The following is a 25,316-nucleotide window of genomic DNA, read 5'->3' as shown; positions in this document are numbered from 1 at the left end:
ATCTATTTATATACCGCCCAATCACTGGGAATCCAAGCGGTTTACAACAGTGGGGATAATAGACAGTTCCCTGCCCTCAGGCTTACAATCTAAAAGACACAACACAAAAAGGAGAAGGGAATGGTCAGGGGGGCAGGGGATCAGGTCCAGCATTCTTCTCTCCCTCTGAGGCATGGACCAAGGCAGATGGACCGGAGGGAGGGCTCTTCTTCTTCTTCTTCAGGCTTCTTCATCCCCCAATAAAACCAAGCCTGCCAGATCTCAAAAGGCCTGTTTAAACAAAAACACTTACACAAGGTCCCCAGGAAAAAACTGGTACACTACTTGTTCTTCGATTTTGACAAAACAGTGGTTGAAATACAAATCAAAGTAATTAGATCAGTGTCAGAACAGTTCAGATAGCTTACCATTCACAATAATGGTGAGAAGGCAATCAAAAAGGGGCTGCAGTCGCTGGTGCCCACTAGTGATAATCTTGTGAAAGACCTGGGTATGGAATTAGAATTAGATTAGAATTAGAATGACAGTGTGAACAAGAGCAGATACAGAGATCATGCTACTACTGTGGTGGTGGTCATCATCACTGAAGAGCAAGTATAAAACTTGATATTATTCAGGTCAAGTCATTTATGTCCCAGCTCTCCCAAAATGGACCCTCCCTGATTTAAAAAACAGAAGCAACTGTTGCACTCACAATGATAAGAAGATCTGCATGTGTTCCTGTGAACACAGGGATGTCCATTGGTACTCGCACAGAATATGGCTTGTTCAGGCGAACCCCAAAATTCCTCTCCCCACTCAGTAGCAATAGAATGAAGACACCAATATGCATTAGACCAACACGAGCTATAGTAAGGGGAAACAGTACAGAAATTAATTCATTCAACAGACCAGCAGAAACAACCCAAAAGTTACAAACAAAGCAAGATTAGAAAGGGAGGACAGAATGTAGAGGAAGTTTCTACACAGGGCTCCTATTGCTATTTAATGCAGTACCTCATGAAGAAACATAAGAAATCAACTGAACTACCAGTATGTTTCTGCTTGACACTCCCCAAAAAAGTTTTATGTCAAATGGTAACATGTGTCTTTTCATTGTCACTATAAGTAGGGCTGTGAATGTGCTCCCTACAATGAAAAGGGAACTCGGGGACCAAATTAATTGTGACAGCACATCCATGTATCTGTTGCTTTTCCTTATCTCATACAGTGCTTTATCAAAGAATGATAAAATCGCAGAATCATAAGAGTTGGAAGAGACCGCAAGGGCCATCCAGTCCAACCCCCTGCCATGCAGGAAATCTCAATCAAAGCATCCCCAACAGATGGCCATCCAGCCTCTATTTAAAGACCTCTAAGGAAGGAAACACCACTACAATCCAAGGGAGAGTGTGTTCCACTGTCAAACAGCCCTTACTGTCAGGAAATTCCTCCTAATGTTGAGGTGGAATCTCTTTTCCTGTAGCTTGCATCCATTGCTTTGGGTCCTAGTCTCTGGAGCAGCAGGCTAGACATCCCCAGCTCCCTAAGCCGTTCCTCATAGGGTGACTAAAATGGTGAAGGGTCTGGAAACCATGTCCTGTGAGGAATGATTTAGGGAGCTGGGGATGTTTAGCCTGGAGAAGAGAAGGTTAATAGGTGATATGACAGCCCTGTTTAAATATTTGAAGGGATGTCATATTGAAGAGGGAGCAAGCTTGTTTTCTGCTGCTCCAGAGAACAGGGCCTGGAACAATGGATGCAAGCTACAGGAAGAGAGATTCCACCTCAACATTAGGAGGAACTTCCTGACAGTAAGGGCTGTTCGACAGTGGAACACACTCCTCGGAGTGTGGTGGAGTCTTCTTCCTTAGAGGTCTTTAAACAGAGGCTGGATGGGCATCTTTCGGGGATGCTTTGATTGAGATTTCCTGCATGGCAAGGGGTTGGACTGGATGGCCCTTGTGATCTCTTCCAACTCTATGATTCTAACCATCGCGGATTTATCCCAAAATGTTCATCTTTGATTTTCTGGCAGCACCTTAGCAGTTCCCAAATCGCAACCATCCCCTGAGTAGTACTGAGACATAGCATTTGAAATCACAAACAATTTTACCTATATTAGCAGGAAAAGACCAAGAGTAGTGGAGAGGTTTGAGTGTTGGACTAGGACCGTGGGAGATCAGGATTCGAATCCATGAAAACCCAGTGGGTGACCTTGGACTAGTCACACTCTTTCAGCCCATGACAAAAGCAATGGCAAACCTCTTCTGAATAAATGTAGTCTGGAAAACACTATGATAAGATCAATATGAGTTCACTTAAAAGCACATAACAATAACAGCAACAGGGAAAGGCTCTTTATTATGGAACCTATTTGAATGCAAATTTCAAATTTCTGACTTCAAGTTCTCTCTATGAGAGCAATCTTTCAGGTGATGTTGTCTGACTTTGCCTACATCTAAGGAGTCAGCTGCAGAAAGAGGAGACATCCAACTAAAATGAGTGCCTAAGATACTAAACAAACATGTTTCAGAAAAAAGACAAACTTACATTGATCTGCTCTGGCATCATTAAGGAAGTAGAGAATTGGCACCAGAATGTCTAGAACATCACTACTCTTCAGCACAAAGAAGAGAAATTTCTGAAAAGAGGAGAAAATAATTCAACTGCTTTGCACAGTTTTATTTTATTTTATAATGTCTGAACAAGTTCAGTAGCCAAATAAAGTAAATTTGCTCCACTGATGCGCCACATTCCACAATGTGTGAGTAGTATGTCAAGATCACCTGGTTTTCCCACGGCTTCAGGTTTTTGAATTATGCTTTGTGAGGAGGCCTGTTGCAGGTTTGGTGAGACAAAAGAAAGATTTAATCATTCTATAAATACTTACCAAGAAGTCACCCCCACAGAACTCAACAATGTTACTTCCGAGGAAGCATGTACAGAACTGCATTGTTAGTTCCATGCCTATTTTTATATAAAATGTCTTGAGCAACAAAAATAATGTTCTGCAAGTAATTTCTCACTGGAACAAGGAAATCAGTGACTCAACAACATCATCCTTGCACACCTTTTCCATACAGGTGGCTTTAAGATGGAAGTTTACATGTATATCAATACAGCACGACTGACATGTGGAACCTACACAAGGGTGAGGATGAGGTCAAATCCAACACTGATAAGTCAAATGGCATACCAGAAGACATCAGGAAAATATATATATAAAAAAAAAGACACTAGTGTATGAAATGATTCCTCTTTCTTTAGAATCACCACCCTGCCTTCTGTTTAATGCTACCACTCTAAGCCAGTCACAGGTGAAACTGTCATCTCACAAACACTTTAGATTCTCCCATTCCTACCCCCTCATTCTGCTTCAGCAGGTGCTGATCTCTCCCTTTGATTTTATAAGCATCAAGTACCTTGTTGAAATCACACAACTTCCAGAACAGAACCAAAAGCTCTTGATGGAATTGGATCTTTTTGGTAGAGTTTGGCAGATAGGTTTGGAGCAGAGGGTTGGAGAGGAGGCGGGCCACTCCCTTCAGAATGAACTGGAAATCCTAACAAGACAGAAAGTGTAAGTGGAACACACAGCATGGGGTATAAGGCTATACCAATAAACAGTCAGAAGCAAAATATGGCATGTTACCTCTTCTCTGTGTATCCTAGATAAGTAATTGACAAACAGATTGTCTGGTCCTGGAGGCTGCATCAAAAAGGAAATTGAGTAAATGTTTCTTAGCATATCAAAAAAGCACATATGAATTCTCTAACAAGTGACACTTTTTTGCAAAATGTTCATCAGAAAATACTACAAACTGTCAAATGCTAAGCACTGAGACCTAATCCACTTTCAGTCTTTCTTAGCAAAAAGCATTATCAATAATCCACGGTCCACAAAGCACACAAACACAGTGTGAAGTCCTAATTCAGTGTGTATAGCTTAATTCTGAGTGGGTAGGGAAACCTGCTTTTTATGGGAGCACTATTTTATATTCCAAAAAAGAATACAATTCTCACTCCTCCTCCTGTTTGCCTCATGATTAAAAAGCTTGACCTTCTTTTGAAATATGTAAAAGGGTTTCCTTGTTTTGGCCAGCCTCCACCTGCAATCTCTCTTTGGTAAGATCTGACTAGATTCTTATGTGGTAATACAACACAATTATTCCGTCATCTGCTCACCAGTATTTATTTTCTCTCAAGCAATACTCTGCTTCATAATTTGCTCCCATGTTTTCTTTAGTCCCTACAGATGTTGCAAAAGTCTATGATAATTCTAGAGCCAAAACTATGCGCATTATTTATTCTATGTCAGTGTACATAGGAGTTTAAATAATCTTAAATAGAGTAAATAAATTGGGATAAGTCTTTTGCAGGACTAACAAGTAAAAACACCTATAGTCAAAAGACTAAGTGCTAGGTAGTCCCCAAAGAAGTGTTTCAGTACAGCAAAGACCTGTACTATTAGATCAGTCCTCACAGGACTAGAGCAGAGGTGGGAACATTTGGTCATCCACATATTTTAGATTTCAGCTCCCAGAAGCCCTAGTCACAACAGCCAATGATAAGGGACTGTAGGAGTGGAAGTCCAAAATATCTGAAATGCCAGATCCCCCCTCCCTGACTAAAATGCTTCTTTTATCACTACATCTTCTGCTCATTGGAAAGGATGGAGTACCATCCCGGATGCAATACAGATAGGATGAAAAGCAGAGGAAACCAAAACAATCACTGCTGCTGGAACTATAATCGTGTGCAAAGGCCAAAAGTGAACTGGTTAGCATACAGATTAATGCAGGATAGGTATTCAGAACTAGTTAGTTTAGCATTAAAAAGAACTGAGACTGCAGATATACCTCAGGATGCTAGTGTCCATGTCAAAAATTCATTACAACTTGTTACATTGGTCTCAAGCAATGAACAGGCTGAAATGACATCAGAAAAATCCAACCATCCCAGCCAAACTTTTTCAGGATTTTAAAAATGATTCTGGTGGGACAGAAGGGAGCAGTGGGGAGATACAGTACAGCCCCAAAAGCAACAGCCTCCTTATCAATAGCATTCACTCTGTGATGGATCCATGATTACAAGATGGACATATCCTCCTATTAACATAATAATTCCATTTAATTTTCTCCTATATTTATAAAAACATGTCTAGGACTTTGGGTGAAATACAAAGTAGTACGTAGGAAAAAGATTCAACACCTCCTCCCCACACTGTTTATTTACTTTAAACTGTTCTTCTCCCAAATGCTTTCCCTTTGTAGGGGTTGCTAAAGTTTTGCTACATACATTTGTTTGCAACATGGAGCTTGGCACCCAACCACCACCGCATACGGAGCATTAGTTCTCGTTATTACCTTTTAATCTAAGATTCCCGTCTGGCGAGAGCTTCCAGTTTAGATTAACATATGCTCAGCCATTCCCCAAATTAATCAATACTATTGTCTATATTCAGACTTGTTAAATGGAATGTTAATTGTATATGCTGTTCTACAATCAACTTCCCCAAGGTTTTTCTTTTATTCAACAATGAAGCTGCAGATAACTTCAGACTGAGCACAGCTTGAGAACTAAATAGAGGATCGAGGAAACTGTAGGATTCTGTACTTTTATTGTTTTTGGGAAGCTATTTAAATTGTTGGGAGGGTATCACTTTGAAATGACAGCAGCCAATAAGGAAAGGACTAAACAGTTTTTGTTCCCCACCTACCACTTACATCCCCATTGCCTCAAGCTACTCCCAAGAAATCCCATGTATTTTACCTGGAAAAGTAAACTGTTCTAGGGAACTACATAGACTAGGTAATAGCATATTTAAGAAAGAATGCAAACAAAAGAGCAAGTGAATATTATTTCTTAAAAACCCTTTTAAAACAGCTGGGCCTTCTGAGGAAGACTCAGAAATTTAAGCTATATGTAACTGGTATGCTGACTTTATGAGAGGTAAGTTGCCATCACCAAAAGGCCAACCAATCCAGATGGATTGAATTGAGGAAATATGAGGCTTGAAGTAGACAAGATTTGGTAACTTGAGTTTTTTAAGGTTATCATTGTATGGCTTTTCTTGCTCATGAACACTCATCAAACTGTTTACATTTATACATGTCTTGACTTAGGTTCAAAAGCCATATTTCAGAACAAGCCTAACTAAAGCACTTGCTTTCAATCTTCCAAGAAACTTTATGCTAAAAATTGCTGGCTGTGTGTCTGCTGGAAACCCCTTTAGGCTGTCCATATGCCACCAGGTCATCTTTACTACCTTTTAGGTCTTCTGAATCCCCTGGGGGAAAGAAAAGCCTCTGACAGACCACTAGACTCTGTATGAGTCTGGGTCCCAGTCTCATGATATACACATTCAGAAAGTAATGGCAAACTAGAACACTATGTTCTGGCCTACAAAATTACCTGGAAAGGAAAGCCAAACATGACCATCACCCTCCCATCCCCAAGTACTATCAACACAGCTAAAACTGGGTACAACTCACATCAGCATCATCCATGACTGTGCCAGTTGTAGTGCCATCTACTGTTGGACTGGAACTGGTGGAAGTGTCATAGTCCAATGTGACTATCAGGACTTGGGCAGCCTGCTCCACTAGGGGTTCACGGTAGTCCGAGAAGAGCAAGTGGTTATAAGGAATCCCATAGCCCACTGGATCATAAGCACAGACGATATTCAAGAGGGAAGTGAACAGTGGTAGTGCATGCCTGAAAGAGGACCCAACATGCTCAAAAAGATACACAGGGGGGAACACCTCTTGGTAGTGCTACAAGCCTTCCAAAGAGAAGCAGTCTTTCTACAAGATATACATTCCATTAGCGCCAATTCACTATTGTGCAAAAGAGTGGAAATAATGTTTTTACATGCCTCAGAGTCAACAAGGGTTAGTGAAAAGGAACAGGCAGTTCTTTTCAATATCATCTGATTATTTTGGGGTTTTCTTTCTACTATTTTAATATATAGAGTAATATCCCAAAACACCTTCCAAAAGATATTTGCTCAGATCTAGAATGTTCCAGGCATTTTGTGCAGGTGGGCCCATTTGTAAGAGCCACAGAATTGGCAGAATATGGAGTATGAGTGACTGTGATGTTGCCAGCAATATGCAAAGTACTTTAAAATATACCCAATCCCTTTCCAATAGTAATCTGCCCAAAGTAACTTACAACAATCAACAAAACAGTATCCATTTATGCTGTGCACTTTCATGTTATTTTATTTTTTCCTTCAAAGTGTCTCCTGTCATGGAAACCACAAGCACTTGCACTGCTTTCTTTTTCTTTTACTGACAGCAGAAGAACAAACATTGCAAGCCTATCTCTTCCATGGAAAATAAAGATTCTCAAAATATATAAGATGCATTTCTTTGAAGGCTGCTTGTCTTACTTCCTTTTTTCCACTGGCACTGCTCTCTTCCATTATGTGGAGAAAGGAGTAAAACTACTTGCATTAGACCGGAGATAACACAGTCAGCTCTACCAAAAATAAAGTCAGTTTTGAAGAATCTGAGCTCATATGTATTTAAGTTCAGTTAATAAATTCTAACACTAATTTAGAAACAAAGGTTTGCTGTACATGTTTGCTCATGTTTTAAATATACACACAAAACACTATCAGTGATAAATTTTTATCATATCAATTGAATTATTTATTTTATTTGCTTCATTTGTATGTTGTCTAGTTAACAATTCCTGCTGGATGGTTAGCAATAAAAATATAAAATTAAATTAAAAACTGTAAGGATCATAAGGTGATATTTAAAGTATCTTGAAAGGGCAAGGACTTCATCAGTCATTAAAAAGATTATAATGTAAGCATGCTATGGATCTCTCTAAGGAAGGCCATTTCATGGTGTGGTGGTACCATTGAGAAGGCTTACTGAAAAACAAAACAGGATTTTTAAAAATATGAAAGGTAGTGGAATAAATCCAGTTAGCTATCCTGTTAAAATGTGCTGCATTAAGCCATTCTGAGAGAAAGGGACTAACACCAGAAGGCATTATTCACCAGGAATCTAGAATTACAAACCAGATGAACAACAAGCTACACTGGTCAGAACAGTCAAAATGCTTTCCAGAAATACAATGAACTTCAGTTTCCAATATGCCTACTATCTAGGGAAAATTTGAATTCAAAATAAATAACTCCTATCATTCAAAGTAGTTACACTGAAGTAGGTAAAGGTAAAGGTTTTCTCTTTGACAAGGTTGTCAAGTCATGTCCAAATGTAAAGGACAGTGCTCATCTTAATTACTAAGCTGAAGACCCAGTGTTGTCAAAGATGACTCTGTGATCATGTGACAAGCATGACTGCACAGAACGCTATTATCTTTCCACCAAAGTGGTACCTATTTATCTACTTGCACTTTTATATGCTTTCAAACTGCTAGGTTGACAGAAGCTGGGACTACTGATGGGACCTCACTCCGTCATGCAGCAGTTGGACCTTTAACTGTCAACCAGCTGATCTTGCAATTGTCAGAGTCAGTGTCTTAACCGCTGAGCCACTGCATCCCCTGATAGCAATAGTGAAGTATAGGTAAAGGTAATCCCCATTGACAAAGTTATCAAGTCGTGTCCAACCATAGGGGGGCAGTGTTCATTTTCGTTACTAAGCCGAAGAGCCAGCGTTGTCAAAGACTACTCTGATCACTGGGCAGCATGACTGCATAGAATGCTGTTTACCTTCCCACCAAAGTGGTACCTATTTATCTACTTGCATTTGCATGCTTTCGAACTGCTAGGTTGGTAGAAGCTGGAACTAGTGATGGGAGCTCATCCCAACATGCGGCACCTGGGCCTCAAACTGCCAACCTGCCGATCTTGCAATCAACAGAATCAGTGTCTTAACCACTTGAGCCACCACATCCCTAATATTGAAGTAACAGGAAACAACAGGAAACAAATTAACATGTTTTGAAAGAACTATAAAAATGGGGAAGGGTAGGAACAGATAAAAGGTTTGGATTAAACTAGAATTTCTCAGAAGCATCCTCCAGACACAATCGACTCACCTGTTCTCAGTAGAACAAAAGAACTGGACCCAAGGATTAGTATTGCTACTGTCTGCAGAGGGGGGCAGGTACATGACCTCTGAGAAACAAGTCAGCAGGAGTTTCAAGAGCTCTGTCCTGAAAAACACACACACGCACACACACACACACAAAGAAAGTACATCTGCAAGTAGATAAAGTTTATTTGTTTGGGGTTTTCCCCACTGTACTAAGACTTGTGCTCATTTCTGTTCTAATAGATTTTTCCAAATTTTCTTCCAATAAGCACTTATGCAAGCGTTATAATTAACCACTCTCATTACCAATTTTTCTCCTGAACAAAAAAATGCTTTTCTAGAACTGTTCCCCTACCCCAGTTGTCAGGAACCACGAGGCACAAATACATTTGCCAATTCACAATATGCAGCTATTAAAATGGTGCCTCCTGCTTGGCCCCATCCCAATCACAAGAGTGCAACTAGCTTCAACAAGCACCCTTGCATTAGCATTGTCAACTCATGTCATTTCATAAATTAATTATGCCTTGGTTTTCATATTCTATCAAGAATCATACACTTGAACAGGAAACAAATGCATCCCCTTCCATGAAATTATGTCTCAAAATGTCATGTTTCCTAGCCTTAGATCCCATTAGCATCTGATCAGCTAGATTTCCACACATATTCAGAATGGTCCAAATGAGGAATGGTAACCTCACTTTTTTGCACAGAGCCAATCTGAATCTGAATCATGCAATCACCTCTCTGTTGCCTGTTCTCTAATAGTCTCACCTGTTTAGATCATGCATGTAGTTTGGTTGTGGGGAATGAGCAAACCCAACACCAGCCTCCCAGATGTATTCACAGCTATCAATTGCATGGATATCCTCAGCTGTGTCCTGGAGAGGAAAGGAAGGATAAAAAGTAATGCTCACAGAGGCTTCAGGAACACATGTGGTGCTTCACCAGCAGAGACTACTGGTGGACCTTCTACTTGATTGCATGGATAGGATGACAGACCTGGTTAAAGGCCTAATGAAGTGATTGTTCCCCTGTGCAGACAAAAGAGAATCTGAGAGTCAATCAGGACAGAAGAGACAGAAAGTGCTTCTGAATGGGAAACTCCCAGTGCCACTAAAGGACTTTGTCCAGCTGTTCAGTTTTTTACTATTTAGTGGATTTTCTGCAGTAAAAAAGAAAACCAGATATAATAAAAGCTAACATAGAGCTACGTATACAAATATTCCATGAATGAGGAAGGGTGAAGACCCTAGAATGCTTCTCGTATTCCAATATATAGCCCTAAGAATATCCTGCATGTGTATCAAGAAAGAAAGAAAATTACAGGTAAACATTTCTATATTATCAGTAACTTTATGTAACAGAGAGACAGACTAATCAAAATGTTTTAACTATTTTTTTAATTTTCCACTTAGGTGACCACTGCAAGCAGGTCATAAGGTACATTCTGCCTATGAAGATTTATACTACAGTAAACAATACTGAAATTTGTTTTATCTTTGTGAACCTAACTGAATGCAACCTACTCCCAGATATTTATTTATTCAGAAGAATTATACTGTCTTTTAATCGAATGATCCTCAAAGTAGACTGCATACACACACAACACACACACACATCAAACTCACATAGCGCAATCATTCTTAGTCCTTCTAGTCGAAATATGGAACCAGATCATGCTTCCTTTCAGATCCAGTACAACTAGGGTTGTGCAAGCAGACACACACTTCTTTAACAGATCCCCCCCCAAAGGGCATAGATGAAACAGTATGACTACCTTGCTGTTATTTTTAGCCATCTTAAATCTTAATATACCTTCTTTATCTAAAAAGTCACAGTTCAATAGTATTTTCTCCACAATCCCACTACTTTGCTATGCTTTCAAGGCCAGTTATAACATTTTCCCATCAACCCTGCAAAGCAAAGTCAACATTTGAGCAGCTTTTCTTTATATCCCACTTCATTAATGTAGACTCTTATATCCATCTAGTATTGTTCCAGTTTTGTCTTTTGGCGGCTGTATTCCTTTTTCTGAACCCCAAGCAAATCACTTGGACTAATTTTGTGAAGACAAGCAACCATTGAAAGCAGTGTTTTTACTTTACTTGGGTAAAAGAGGCCCAAAATTAATGTGCTCAAATCAAGGTTGTCTGGCATCATTAAAACAAGTTCTTTCAGTGTTTTAATTAAGCACATTCTCCGTGCTGTCCTCTTCCTGGCACACAAAGATCCACATTATAACTCTTGTCTAACACTTCTGAACTTCCATTATATAATGGTAAATTTCACAAATCATAGGTTCTCAGCACAAAAGCAGGACAACAGTTTTGAGAAGCTGTAAAAATGGGGCCAAATAGACAGGCCAAAATAAAGCTGCTTCGGGTCACTTTGGAGGTATGCTGTTTCAATGATGCATGCATCCTAAAAGACTGGGAGCCATGCCAAAGCCATTCTCCAGTACTAAGGACTACAGCACAGCTTCTGGCCTCTTTAAGATGTGTGTGTCATTTAAACAGCATACCTCCAAAGTAACCTGAAGCAGAGTTATTTAGGCCTGTCTGTTTGGGCCCTAAGACATCACTGAGAAGAGCACATCATATGGGAAAGGAGTGCAACTTCTAAGTAGTTTTCTAGTGGACCAGTTGTGATCTCTGCTTGCAGGCAATACCTGACTGATTTCTGCTACTCAAGACTAGTTTGGGGTAAACAAATCAGCTTTGTAAAGCTATCAGAAACAAACAAACAAACAAAAAACTACACAAAAAGGTCATACTTAGCTTCTTTTAAATCTTTCTCAAACATAAGCCTGATATCAGTACACTAAAAGAGTGTAACTTGGTATCAGTCAGAAGAGTTTGTTTGCACTAATGTGTTGGCATAACAACTGTGACCACAGATTAAAAATTATACATTCTTTACACTACAGTAATAATTGCTCCATAGACTGAAGAGTTAAAACTGCACTCTGTCCCTGGTTTTACAACACCATACAATGTGTGACCAAACTCATATTAAACTTATGTCTGTCCCTCCATATATGTGGAGCAATTCGTTCTATTATGGTGAGCACTGATGGGCACATGTGTTTGTCCTCCACCCTTAGTGCAAAAAGACAGTTTAACTTTATACCATAAGGCACTTTCCAGAGAAGTGTAGTTTCTACCTTATACTAAGTTCCCTGTTACACTGTTGTGCTCCTTATTCATCATTCAAGTAACTATGCACCTAGGCACATTTTTATCTTTTCAGTCTGCTAGTGTGCAATTATGCAAAATTACTATGGGAAATAGTGTACAGAGTAAAACTACAGTTTCAGTTCCACTGCCAGCAAAACAACAATATCCCAGGAACATTAAAATACCCTGCTGTGGAAAGTGTAATACATTTATAAAAGTCTTTAAATTTGCTAAATTTTAAACAGAAAACACTTGTGGAACACAACATAGGGGACGTCAGCTACCTGTTGCACAAGTACATAGAAAGATCTTATAGCAACATTGAGACTAACTGAAAGAAAGAAATTGGCAGCATGAGCTTTCGTAGACTTCAGTCTACTTCCTCAGATGCATTTGAGATAAAGTAGCAATTTCTTTCTTTCAGTTAGTCTCAAAGGTGCTACAAGATCTTTCTATGTACTGATTCTACAGACTAACATGACTATATTTTTGAAATCTACCACTATTGCACCAGTTTAATATATTTTTTAAACTTTCCATTAGAGCTCATCCAGGTGGGGTTTTTTTACAAAACTAATAATGAGTGGATTCTGTGGTATTCCCGACACCATGCGAACCCTAGTGCATTAACTGTTGGGTTATAATTATTTGGTTAATTTTACATGTCTTTTGCTTCCTGACCCCACTAATAATTCCAACTTAGTCCCCCTTCCTCCCCTAGGACCAACATTTTGACAATCAGGATATGTCATTTTTGCTTCTTGATTACTGGCTTTCTAGAAAACAGCATGGCACCATTTTTGTCCCAGGACATTACACTGGCCAGGACATTAAAGTAATTCACTGGCAAAAACAATAGATCTGTTGGCAGATTTTTTGTTTTGTCTCATCCATCTTTTGCTTGTACTTTAAAAATGTGCATGGCAAATGTCTGAAACTCAGCAACATTTTTTTACAACTTTTTAGGTGACAATGTTGTATACAGTATCTTGTTTTGTGTGAATTCTGCAACAAAGTCTGAAAAGTCCTCTCTGAGTGGGTGAGGGTTAAAAGTTTTGATAAAATAGACTGTTATAGTGCCCAGGTTTATGGGCACAAAATTCAGGCTTTATTTTGCATGAAACATAAACTCTGGGAAGAGAAGCTCGGTATAGATGCCTCGACAATTTATTCAATGGATATATGATAAAATGCTTCAATTAAAAATAATGCCCATCAAACAAAATGTGCATAGCCTCTGTTCTTCAAGACATAATGACAGAGGATATCTTCCCTACAATTAACATAATGGTTGAAAGATACGAGATACAATAATAGGGACAGTGTCACCATCCCAGCTATGGCTCATCCAGCAGCAACGGACCACCCTGCCAGCAATGCTCTTGGACAGCCTGTACCAGGCAACTCTAATTTGGTCTTTATGAAAAAAGCACAGAACTGCCATGGGTCAGAAACACTCTCTAATTTAGCAGAGCATGCCAAACATTACGTCTGGATGGAGCAGCAGGACCAATGTAGTGTCAATGCAAATAAAAATGCACAGCAAGAGACAAACTAAACAACACTGTTTTGGATTTAGTGTTGATTATTTAATAAAAAACATTATGCTCAAACTTTGGAGAGATGTAACATTTTCAGAAATTTTGAAGGGAAGTGGGCCTTTCCATTCTCTCTCTTTTTTAATTGGGGAAAAATTGTGATTTTATGAAACTGAAAAAAATGAAAAAATCTGATTTTACTACCCTTGATAGTCACTTTGTTATTTTAAGAACATAAAATGTATTATGTATACACTTGTTTGGCATGACATTGTCCTATTTGATGTATTTAAAAAAACAGTTTATTCAACTAATAATTAAATTAGCTATCTTTTTTTGAAAAAAATATTTTGTTGTTGTTTTTACAATGCACCTACAAGGTTCTAAAAGGTAAGGAACCTTTTTGATTTTGCTAGTTTATTAAGAGTAGGCAAGTAAATAAATAAATAAATTCAAAAAACTCATCAACACAAGTAAAGCAGAGAAAATTACTTTGTCTCCTCAGGTTCTCAGTCCCATCAAGCAGACATAAATCACTCATTCCCACAAAAAGAAGTGAGAAAACAAAACCCAAGACAAGGAATTGCATTGATCAGATACTACATATATGGTCTTAAACAAACCTTTCCTATTACATACATTTTGGAAATAATTTGGGGGCAGGGGGTAAATATAGGAACACCTCATCCAAAACATTTTATTCAGTATTCTAGAAGAAAATATTATATAATACAACTTTTTCCCAATTTTTAATTTTTCTGGGGGAAAAAGTTTCATGGAAAAATATGGGGAGTCTGCCCCCCCACAGGCCTTTACATTTGTAGGTCTGTGTAGAAAGACTTTGTAGAAAACTAGTATTTCCAAGTGTATCACATCAAACACAAAAATACAGGTGGCAGATTCAGCATTAGTCACACTAAGCTCTACATAAATATGAGTCATTATTGTGCAAGCAATAGCTCTACAGTTTTGCCAGACGCGCTTAGAATAACATATGAATAAGTATAGTTTCTAATCTAACAGTCCAGATAATGGGTGGGCAGCTAAGGCATAGGGGGAGCTATTCTTGCCCCTGTGCCTCTGCCATCATTCTTGAAGCAACCAGATGTAATGTTACATCACTTCCAGCTTCAATTTCAGCGTCATTTTTTGTTTTGGGGGCTATTTTCAGGTATGTGGGAGGGTTAGAGGGCACTGCTGCATTTTACAGTGGTTTTCAGCCAAATCATCTGTGGGGTTTTTTTTAATGGGGATGACTGTAGGCTTCAGGAGGCTTCAGAAGAGCCCCAAGAATTGCACTTTTCCCACCCATGGTAAAGATGATCGCAAGAGTCTTTGACCAGCTAGACCAAAGGTTGTAAAGCACAAGCAGTAAGGTTCATTTACAGAAACCACAGTTACTAGGCTGGCATTTTCCTTAAGCCCTTATGGAATGTATTCATTTATTTAATGCATTTCTATTCCACTTTTCACCAAATGGCCTGAAGATGACTTCAAATATAAAATAGCCTCAGAATGGCTCACAATGTAAAACACCAGTACACACACACACTCTATATATATATATAGAGAGAGAAATTAATGCAAACATTTGTGAAAATTTCAATTTGTAACAGTGTCCAAAACAAAAACAAAAACAAAACTATTGAATAGAGATACAAATTCAAAATATTTAGATTTGCCCTCTCTAGACCAACATTAGGTTTCTTTCAGACTTAGAATCATAGAATCATAGAGTTGGAAGAGACCACTAGGGCCATCCAGTCCAAGGATTTGCCAAGTAACTGGCCAAGTTACAAGCAATGTGTCAATCACACAACACATGAATAGAATAATTACTCTTCTAAACTATGTATCCTAAATATGCAGGTTATTATCATCCTACAGAACACGTATGATTGACAGTTTCTGAATCTGCTCCTGTAGTCACTGTTATAAAGCAGTTTGACTTGCTGTAATTAGCAGGTTACAAAGTTTACCTCTGTTCCGTGAAAAACATAGCTAACTTCTGTTAAAGGCACAGAAGCAGGACAGACCCTTTTTCTGACCAGTAAGGTGATGTACAGACCGCCCCTTTGGGGCGGCCTGCACCCGCCCCTTTCTCCGACGGATCGGGGCCTCAGCTGCCACAGGCTGCACCAGCGACACAAGCCAAGGAATTTCGAGCTCCATTTTGGAGCTCCTTCCGGTGGCACTGAAAGGGCGCCACAGGCGCCCTTCAGCGACACAATGACATAGCGGCCATGCCACGCTGCGCCGTTTGGATGCGACGCGGCCGTTACATCAAAATGGCGGTGCCCATGTGAACAGGGCACTGCCATTTTGTACGTACTCCGTACGTACTAGGGTTGCAGGCATCTAAAAGAGATGCCCCCAGGCAACCCTAGTACGTACGCAGTACGTACAAAATGGCTCATTTGTACAGGGTCTTAGTAACCTTTCCCACAGCATTTTCTCCCAAGTTAGGCTTTGATATTCTAAAGTTAGCATGGCATTTGGAAAAACAAAGCAGAAACTGAATCAACTGTGTCATTCAAGCACCTTACATCTTTGTGAAGTGTAGGGAATACAGCCCAAGACATCCAGCATTTTGTTCACTGAAGATTCCATCTTAATCCAGAAAGGGAAGTGAGTACTCTGGGCCATATGGAAATGTCTGTTATACATTTAAACACTTTATCCTTAGCATTCTGAAGAGGAGCTTATAAAAAAAAAACCTGTCAGAATACAATCAATGGAATATGTGACTTACCACATTGTTTTTTCGATGACTCTGGACAGTAAACTCTGGGCAGAAGAGCAAATCTGCAATGGCTAAAAGCAGTGACTCAGCTAGTGGCCTAGCATTTTCATCATCTTCATCTCCCTGCAAATCATGAATAAATTACATTATTTTTGCCTGAACCTAAACAGTCATTGCAGAGCAACATCAGGGGAGAAAAATAAATTTGTTAGTTGCTTCATCCAGAGACATATGAACAAAAATAATTAGAAGTTAGGTAAAAGATGTATCCTAGGAATTTTGCTCTGAAGCAAAAAGACGCACGATGGCAACATATACAAATAGGAAGCCACAACATATCACAACCCCACTCTAATATTTTTATAGTTTTGTTTTTCCTCTTCCACATGTTACACACAAACCTTTGTGCTGTATGGAGGTCTTGAACTCAAAATGGCTATGAGAATGGTTCAGGAGAACACTTATAAATGTATACTTCATCTATAGAAGCTTTTCTGAGACATTCTTTTACCAAAAGGAAAACTGCTGTATGTTGGAACAGGTTTCATAAGGACATGTCAAAACAATAGGAAAAAGAAAATATACCGAAAACATCCCCAATAAAAGGCAGTTACAATATGAGAAGAGATGTGTCTCAGTTAACAAAGTATTCATGGGCATTACTGCTATAACAGAAAATTTGGTACCAGAGGCAGAAATAACATAAGAATAGGACCAATAGTAAGATCAGCTACAGTAGAATCCCATTCCTCCCCAACTTAACTTTTTATTGTGTACTTCAGACACACTACTGCAGCCTGACATTGAAAGTCAGTGTTTCTCCAGGCTTCCTTCACCATCCTTCCAATGCCAAAGCTACTAAAAAAAACCAAAACACTCAATCAGATAGAAGACAAGGAGGAAAAAGTAGGTCCTGGATCAGCTTGAAAAAGCCCTGTAACAAGGAGCTTCTTTATCAGAGACTTTGGCCCAGTACATATCGGCCCCGAAGGATGCCCTCGTCAGGTGCAAGGGGTGCCCCGCCCACACACCCCTCGCCCCCTCGCACATGATGAGGGCATCCTCACTATGCAGCACTGAATAGACAGCGCGCGCGATCATGGCACTGCTGCGTGGCATCCAAATGGAGCCGCGCAGCAGCAACATGCTCACACCACTGGCAGCTGTTTACAGAGGCGCAAAAAGGAGCCGCTTTTTAGCTGTCCTTTTTCTCACATAACAGCACCACACAATTTGGTTGCTGCAGCGCTGCTATGCAGCAAGAAAAGGCGGCCCCAGTGAATCTGTACCTGGCCTTTATTAACCTAAGATATGCATGTGCCAACTCCTTGAAGGCACATGTTCATTTTGTCTTACAACTTGTCCTGTTTCTTATGAAGTGGGTCAGATAACACAGCACACTATTACTTTTATCCTGATCAGTACTCTGCAGAACCCATTAAGACCTGTACTGCTAAAACTGTATAAACTGTATAAAGCATATAAAACACAGTTTTGGTAGTGGGATGGAATGTAATAGGATCCAGAAGAATGCAAATAATGACCCTTGCCCTAAATTTTCAAGGGGCAGCACCATATGGACATATAGGTCTTTCAGATCTTTTCATTGGGCAGTTAAAAACACACTGCAGAAATAATCCACTTTGAGACCTCTTTACCTGCCTTGGCTCAATGCTAGAGAATTCTGGGAACTGTAGTTCTGTGAGACATTAAGCCTTCTCTGGTGTCACAATAAACTACAATTCCCAGGATTCCCTAGCCCTGAGCCAGGGCAGGTATAGTGGTTTCAAACTGGATTATTTCTGCAGTGTGTTTTAGACCTTAGTGTTGATGTGTGAAAGTAATAAATCTGCTTACAAAATTCCAGATCTTTCTGTGAAAAGATTATTTTTGTAATACTGTGGACCCTTGTTATATGCTGGGTTTGGTTCCAAGATCCGCCATGTATAAAAAAATCCATGGATGCTCAAGTCCCATTAAATATAATGACATAGCAAAATGATCTCCCTTATAAAAAATGGAAAATCAAGGTTTGGTATTTGAATTTTTTTTTTAACATTTTCAAACCGTGGATGCTTGAATCTGTGTATAAAAAAATCTGTGTATAAGACGAGCCGACTGTAAGGACTTTTGTATTAATATATGTAGTGAGGACTTTTATATTAATATATGTAGTATGTCATGAAGCCATTGTCTTTGTTCATACCTCTGCTAATCAGCTGAAATCTGGGAATATAATTCTATTCAGCTGTTTCTCTTTCTAGTCTTCCTTTGTAAATTCCTTTTTCAAGGGCAGCAACATTTCAATTCCATACTACATGCCAAGGAAGGTTCAAATGTTCTATAACTGGTTTGGGGGTATTGTCATGTTGGTAAGCAAATATAATGCTTTCACACATCAACCGTGAACACTGTAAAGATCTGAAAGATATGCATCTCCTTTAAAAATATAGAGCAAAGATCATGATTTGCAGCCTTCTGGCTCCTACTACATTCTATCCCACAACTACAATTCCCAATGCTTTGTAGCTAAGCATTTATTACTACACTGTAAGCATCTGAAAAAGTGGGTTTATAGCCACAAAAGTTCAGGCAAAAATAAAAACCACTTAATCTTAAAGGTACTGCTGAATTTCTTGTTCCCTTTCCCTCCCTTCCTCCTTTTTATGCTTACCTATCTAGTAATCCAGTGCTTGTTTTACCACAAAGTATGTACAAATGAAAAACATGCAGCACATAATCTATATGATAAATATAAAAACTATGGCTATTATCTAAGTTCATAAAATTTTCCATGTGAAAAAACGGGATGTTTACATCATGGAACAATGCATTTGGGTAATAAAAGCACCATCCAGGGCAAAATTCATACAAGCTGGGCAACAACAACAAAAATGACTTTAAAAATGGCTCATGTCTTCCTGGCCAACAAGACAACTTGGGCTTCAAGTACATAACAATATCTATTGCATGAATTTTAAAAATGCATGTAACTTCAAGTGTGATGCACAGAGACTACGACAAACAAGCATAGGTTACTCAGGGAGGAGAAGCATAGGTTACTCAGGGAGGTGATGTTCTCTGCTTGCTGGGGCTGAACAAGCAGCTTTCCACAGAGCAATCTAAGTGCTTCCAGGCATTCAAATCAAGTCCTATTCTTTTTATCTTGATTCTGATGCTTCAATCACAAGTGAGCTACTGTTTCCAAGGAAACCACAAGTCTTATCTGTAGGCCTAGAGCACTGCCACTGAAAGCTGGATTGCAGATCCTCCCCCTCTGCAAGAAGTGAGACAGCAGCTTATCTGTGACAGCCAGGCCTGTATCAGCTTGTGCACGACACAGAGCCCTTCACTCATGGCAAGCAGGCTGGACTACAATAATGACCAGCATTGATCTGACGTTGTCTAGTGCCACATCAGAGCAACCAATAAAAGCATCCCAAAGGCATGCACAGACACCAGAGATGAAAACAGGTTGGCTGCAAACACTTCCATTCATCTTTTAAATGAGAAAAATAAAAATAGAACCTTAAGAACTGAAGGCATTAATTGGTTAATTCTTGGCATCAATCAAGTATTTCGTCAGCCCTGTGCTAACAATGACAGAGCTGAAAACAGAGCCATATCCTGCAGTAGAATATTCCACACAGAAGTTTTAAGCACTGATAGTATGATAATACTCTATGTAGAATATGCTTGCAATCCTTAAGCAGGAACTTCTCCAGCTGAAGACCTACTGAAATAAACAAATACAGTATAAGACAAAAGCACAGTTGTGCTCTTACAACTCCAATTCATTTCAATGAGCAAGTGCAGAAGAAGCTCCTGGAAGAACAGTGCCAAATGCACACACACTCCCCAAATTATTTTACTACAGCAGGGGTAGGCAACCTGCGGCCCCGCGGCCGGATGTGGCCCAGCAAGGCTTGGGACCGGCCCCGCCTGGTCCTGCCGCGAATGTCGCTGGGGCTCTTGGGGGGCAATTGTCTATAGAAGCCTCAGAAACATGCATTTATATTAACATTTTTTAAAAAATCAGCAAATTTTTTTGCGTGTCCTCCATTTTTTTTAAAAGTGTCTTCTATTTGAAAATTTTGTCCTACATTTCTCTGGTTTATTTATATATTTAATTTTTCAAAAATTATTTAATTATTTATTTTTTGGCTTCGGCCCCCCAGTTGTCTGAGGGACAGCAACCGGCCCCCGGCTCAAAAAGGTTGCCTACCCCTGTACTACACGCATAACTATACTAGATTTAATTCTATGGCACTGAAACAGAAGAAAAGGCAGCCGGTGAAGGTGGAGAAGAGGGCTATAGTCTACTTCAAAAAGCATACTGTACTGTACCTTTGCAATAGGCGAAACAAGAGTTGGACAATCAGTTCACACCAGAACAGGCTGTGTTGCAATTACAGGCAAATGTTTAAAACTCACAATACGTGAGCCATTAAAAATGTAACAAGAAAATGCACTATTAGGGATACAGAACCTTTGAGTTCTTAGAATAAATGAGTAGATGGGGTCAATATGCAGAGTAGGCTATTGAGAAGTGTCGTGCAGACCACAAGCTGTGCTCTTAGTGCCCTAGAATTACCTAGAATTCCCGAGACTTGGGACTTTACTGCACTCAGCTTTTAAACCATGATTTTACTAGGGGAAAAAGTACCTTTGACATACTCATTGCATTACGATGTCTCTGACCTGTAACTGCCCTGTCCCCAACTCTTCCCTTTTCACTCACAAGGGAAACACACGGTACAAAATGTTGCTCCCTGACAGTTGCGCAATCATCAGGTATGTGGTGTCACTGTACCCTCCTCCCCCTCCCTATTCCCAAGCACTGTAATTATCTTTATTTTTACTGTTTTTTATTTATTTTTACTTTTAAATTAATCCAAACAGCAGAGCTCCAGAAAGGAAAAGGAAAAACAAAAAACTAAAAACCCTAAGGAATGCGGTGGGTTTAAGGGGGGGATAGGAAGAGATCACAATGAGGCAGCAGCTCCAGTTGTACAAATGAGAAGAGTGTATGGCTGTTCTACAAGCAGCAAGTTACCATTTCATTATCAGCTGTTGTGGCTGGTGCAAGAACTGAGGCGGGTTACACACCGCCATTAAAGTACGCGCAGAGCGCGTACTAGGGTTAGGGAGGTGCGGTGCTTCCGCACCCCCTAACCCTAATAGCGCTCCGCACATAAAAAATAATGGCGGCCGTTCCAGACGTCCGCCGCCATGAGGACATCACGCCGCACCGCCTCTATACGGGGCGGCGCGGACATGACGTCCTCACTCCGTCCAGGGCACCTAGTGCGCCCTTGCGCGGACCAGGAAGGAGCTCCATTTTGGAGCTCCTTCTGGTTTTCGGCGACGCTTTGCGTCACTGGGCACAGCCTTCAGACGGGCTGCACCCAGCGAAGCAAGGGAGAAAGGGGCCAAGCGGCCCCTTTCTCCTCCTCCCCGCCGCTGCGGGGTGTCCTTGGGGCTTGAAGCCCCAAGGACACCCCTTTTCAGGCTGCAGGGAAGCGGCGTTTTGCCACTTCCCCGCAGCCTGAAAAGCGGCGGATCGGGGCCTCAGCGGCTGCTATTCTGGCAGCTGAGGCCCTGATACACCGGGGAAAGGGGCGGGTACAGCCCGCCCCAAATAGGCAGTCTGTAACCCACCTGAGTTTCTGCAGAAGAGTCCTTGGACTGAAGCATCTGTCTTTTAATCTGATAAGAGCTAGAAAGCCTACTGCTTTATCCAAAAGACTAACAGAACATCTGACAATACAGTAAACACATATATAACATGAATATCCACTCCAGAAAGTTGGAATTGTACATTGTGTGGAAACAGAGTTGCTATCTCATAACACATGAAGTGACTTATAGGCCTGTTACAGACTGCCAAAATAAAGCTGCTTCGGGTCTCTTTGGAGGTATGCTACTTTAATGATGCATGCATCCAAAGAATCCAGAAGCTGCAGCAAAGCAGTGCTCAGAGATGGAGTGTGGCTTTGGCGTGACCTCCGGACTCTTAGGACCCATGCATCATTTAAATAGCATACCTCCAAAGAGACCCGAAGCAGCTTTATTTTGGCAGTCTGTAACAGGCCATAGTTTGACTGAACTATTTAATTTATTGATACCCTACTTTAGTAGTCCTGAATAAGCATGACTTAAAACCACAGATCAATAGCAGTCAGTCCATGACATTTCTCACCAATATTGCAGACCAAAAATAATGCCTGAGTAAGCTAAGACAGATGCTGAGTATGATTTTAAAAAATCAGTATCTGGTATTGGTTGGAACCCAACAAAAAGCACATTTCATTCCTCTTTTTAGGAGTGTACAAGTCTTGATTCTTTAGATTTCCTCCCTCCAATTCTCATTTAATGAGACAATGAATTTTGAGATGGCATTCAACTTTTTTGGAGAGACTCCACAACTTTCTTCTGCCATTGTGCATTGCTTCTGGGTAGAAAATGAATTGTAAAAAGCAACAAGCTTGGACAAAAAAAATTCCTGCCACATCAGCCTTCCCATTATATCAAAACACCCATCATGCAAGTTACAGTATATATGCCCTTTCTAAATGGGAGAATTCCATGTGGACCAGAACAAACCAAATTACATAGTGCAGATATACACAGGCAAGGATATGGGGCTCCCACCATGCAGTAAAATATATTCAGATTCTACTGATTACTGTTTGATTAATGAGAGCTGCTGCAACCTGCATCTCCTACACATCCCTGAAAAAGTAATATAATCCAGTATATTACACACCCCTCCTCGTCCAGCTCCAGGAACAGTCGACCAGAAAAAGCCTCTCCAGTCAGGATCTTCAAAAATATAGGGTAGGATGCGAGTCAGAAGGCGGCTGCAATTCAGAACAATTTGCTTTTCCTTCTCAGAATGACAGCCACTCTCAGCTCCCTGCACCAGCTTTTCCACTGCCTGGAACAAACCAGATAAAGAAAATAAGAGCTGCTATTGTGCTGTTACCATTATCTGCCACAAATAACACACCTTGTACTTTATTCCAATTTTGTCATGTCATATCATTTCTTATTACTTAGTACAATTATTTCTTATTGCTAGTGGAGTCAGTGGACTCTTTTTTTTTTAATAAATCATGAGTATCTTTCTGGATGGAACTTTCCTTTTTTCAGAAAGTAACAGCTTAGAAAATGTGTGTGTGTACATGAGTGTGAGACATTGATCCATCTCCAAATATGAGCCCAGGAATGACAACTGGAAGGAAGGTGAAGGAATAAAGTGCAAAGGCAGGCTTACTGTTGGAAATAAAGAAAACAAAAATAATGACCACAGAGGAGCTATGGTCCCATACAGACAGACCAAATTAAAGCTGCTTTGGGTCACTTTGGAGGTATGCTGCTTAAATGACAATGCAACCTAAGAGGCCAGAAGCTACACTAAAGCTGCGCTCCAGTCCTTAGGACTGGAGCATGGCTTTGGCACAGCAGCTTCCAGCCTCTTAGGACGAAGACATAATTTAAACAGCATACCTCCAAAGTGACCCGAAGCAGCTTTATTTTGGCCTGTCTGTACGGGATCTATATGAATTCAGCCTAGACAATGAATCAAAATAGTAAAAGATTTCTTGGATCAAATATTGGTCAGAACAGAGACTGCAGCCAAGAAATCAGAAGAAAACTAAGAATAGGGAGGACAGCTGTAAAAGAACTAGAAAAGATCCTAAGGAGTAAAGATATACAACTAAGCACTAAAGTTGAAATCATACAAGCCATTTTATTCCGCATCACCATATATGGATGTGAGAGCTGGACAGTGAAGAAAACAGATAAGAAGAAAATTAATGCACTTAGACGTGGTGCTGGAGAAATGTTTTGAGGATAAAATGGACAGCCAAAAAACAAACAAACAAATGGGTCCTTGAACAGATCAAGCCTGAACTCTCCCTGGAAACCAAGATGACTCAGGTGAGGCTGTCATACTTTGGCCTCATCATGAGAAGGCATGAGTCATTAGAAAAGACAATCATGCTAGGAAAGGTGCCGGGCAGAAGTAAGAGAGGAAGGCCACATACTAGACGCGTAGACTCAATCAGAGGGCATGAGTTTGCAGGACATGAGCAGAGAAGTGGAGGACAGGGACCCAGATTTAGTAATGGTCAAAGTAGAGACACTGAAATAAATGACTTAAGTTAATCATATGTGAAGGCCCAGGGGAGGGGGAATGAAAAATACAATTTTTTTCCAGTGGAAAATTTGGATCTGAGGAAAACACAGAAAAAACTCACATGCAATATATTCTTAGTCCTGTATGAAATGCTTAAAACAAGGTTTCCCTCAAAATTCCAGGAACTGTGTAGGTAAAAATTAGAGGATTATAATTCCTGTGCATATGTTAGACAAGGGCAATACTTAAATCCAAAATACAGTTGTGTACCTACACCTATTGGTTGGTACCATCTTCATAAGAGCAGAATACCAAGCTGGGGAGAGGATCATTATGTGTTATAATACAAAAAAATCAAATGCTCAATTTTTTGATGCTGAGTTGAACTTTATATCCAGATACAGTGCTAAGCTAGTCCTCAAGACAAATGGCCTGAAACACACAGCCCAAAAGGTGAGGCTTCTGGCTGCTTTGGGGAGCATGGCATGCAGACAACGTACTGCTTTAAAGCAATCAGAAGTCGCTGGAAAAGGGAGCACAGAAAAAGCGCTCCTTGCCAGTGGCTTGTTTGGGACCATTGCAGTGGCTTGCTTTCAGAGCGGGCCATCCGGTCACTGCAGACCACAGCTGATTGGGGGCCAAATGGGGCTGGGGTGGCCAGAGGCCGCTCCAAGCTGCTGATCTGCTTTGGCCCAGTGTTTCAATTCA

General features: G+C 40.2%; 1 protein-coding gene across 1 annotated transcript in view; it reads right to left on the bottom strand.

Annotated features, from left to right (window-relative positions):
- Positions 1-25,316, bottom strand: part of HID1 (HID1 domain containing) — a 73,563-nt gene that overhangs the window by 28,514 nt on the left and 19,733 nt on the right. Inside the window, exons 3-12 of the mRNA XM_042449946.1 lie at positions 23,232-23,402; positions 16,472-16,585; positions 9,777-9,883; positions 9,007-9,123; positions 6,477-6,699; positions 3,635-3,691; positions 3,405-3,545; positions 2,533-2,623; positions 695-846; positions 408-486 (exon numbers count right to left, since the gene is read on the bottom strand). Of these exons, the coding sequence (XP_042305880.1) occupies positions 408-486; positions 695-846; positions 2,533-2,623; positions 3,405-3,545; positions 3,635-3,691; positions 6,477-6,699; positions 9,007-9,123; positions 9,777-9,883; positions 16,472-16,585; positions 23,232-23,402 (1,252 nt within the window). The remainder of the gene's footprint in view (positions 1-407; positions 487-694; positions 847-2,532; positions 2,624-3,404; positions 3,546-3,634; positions 3,692-6,476; positions 6,700-9,006; positions 9,124-9,776; positions 9,884-16,471; positions 16,586-23,231; positions 23,403-25,316) is intronic.

This window comes from Sceloporus undulatus, chromosome 2 (assembly GCF_019175285.1).
Source record: "Sceloporus undulatus isolate JIND9_A2432 ecotype Alabama chromosome 2, SceUnd_v1.1, whole genome shotgun sequence".
Classification (NCBI taxonomy): Eukaryota; Metazoa; Chordata; class Lepidosauria; order Squamata; family Phrynosomatidae; genus Sceloporus; species Sceloporus undulatus.
Note: the sequence above shows the minus strand (reverse complement) of the source record. Positions and strands in the feature narration are given on the sequence as shown.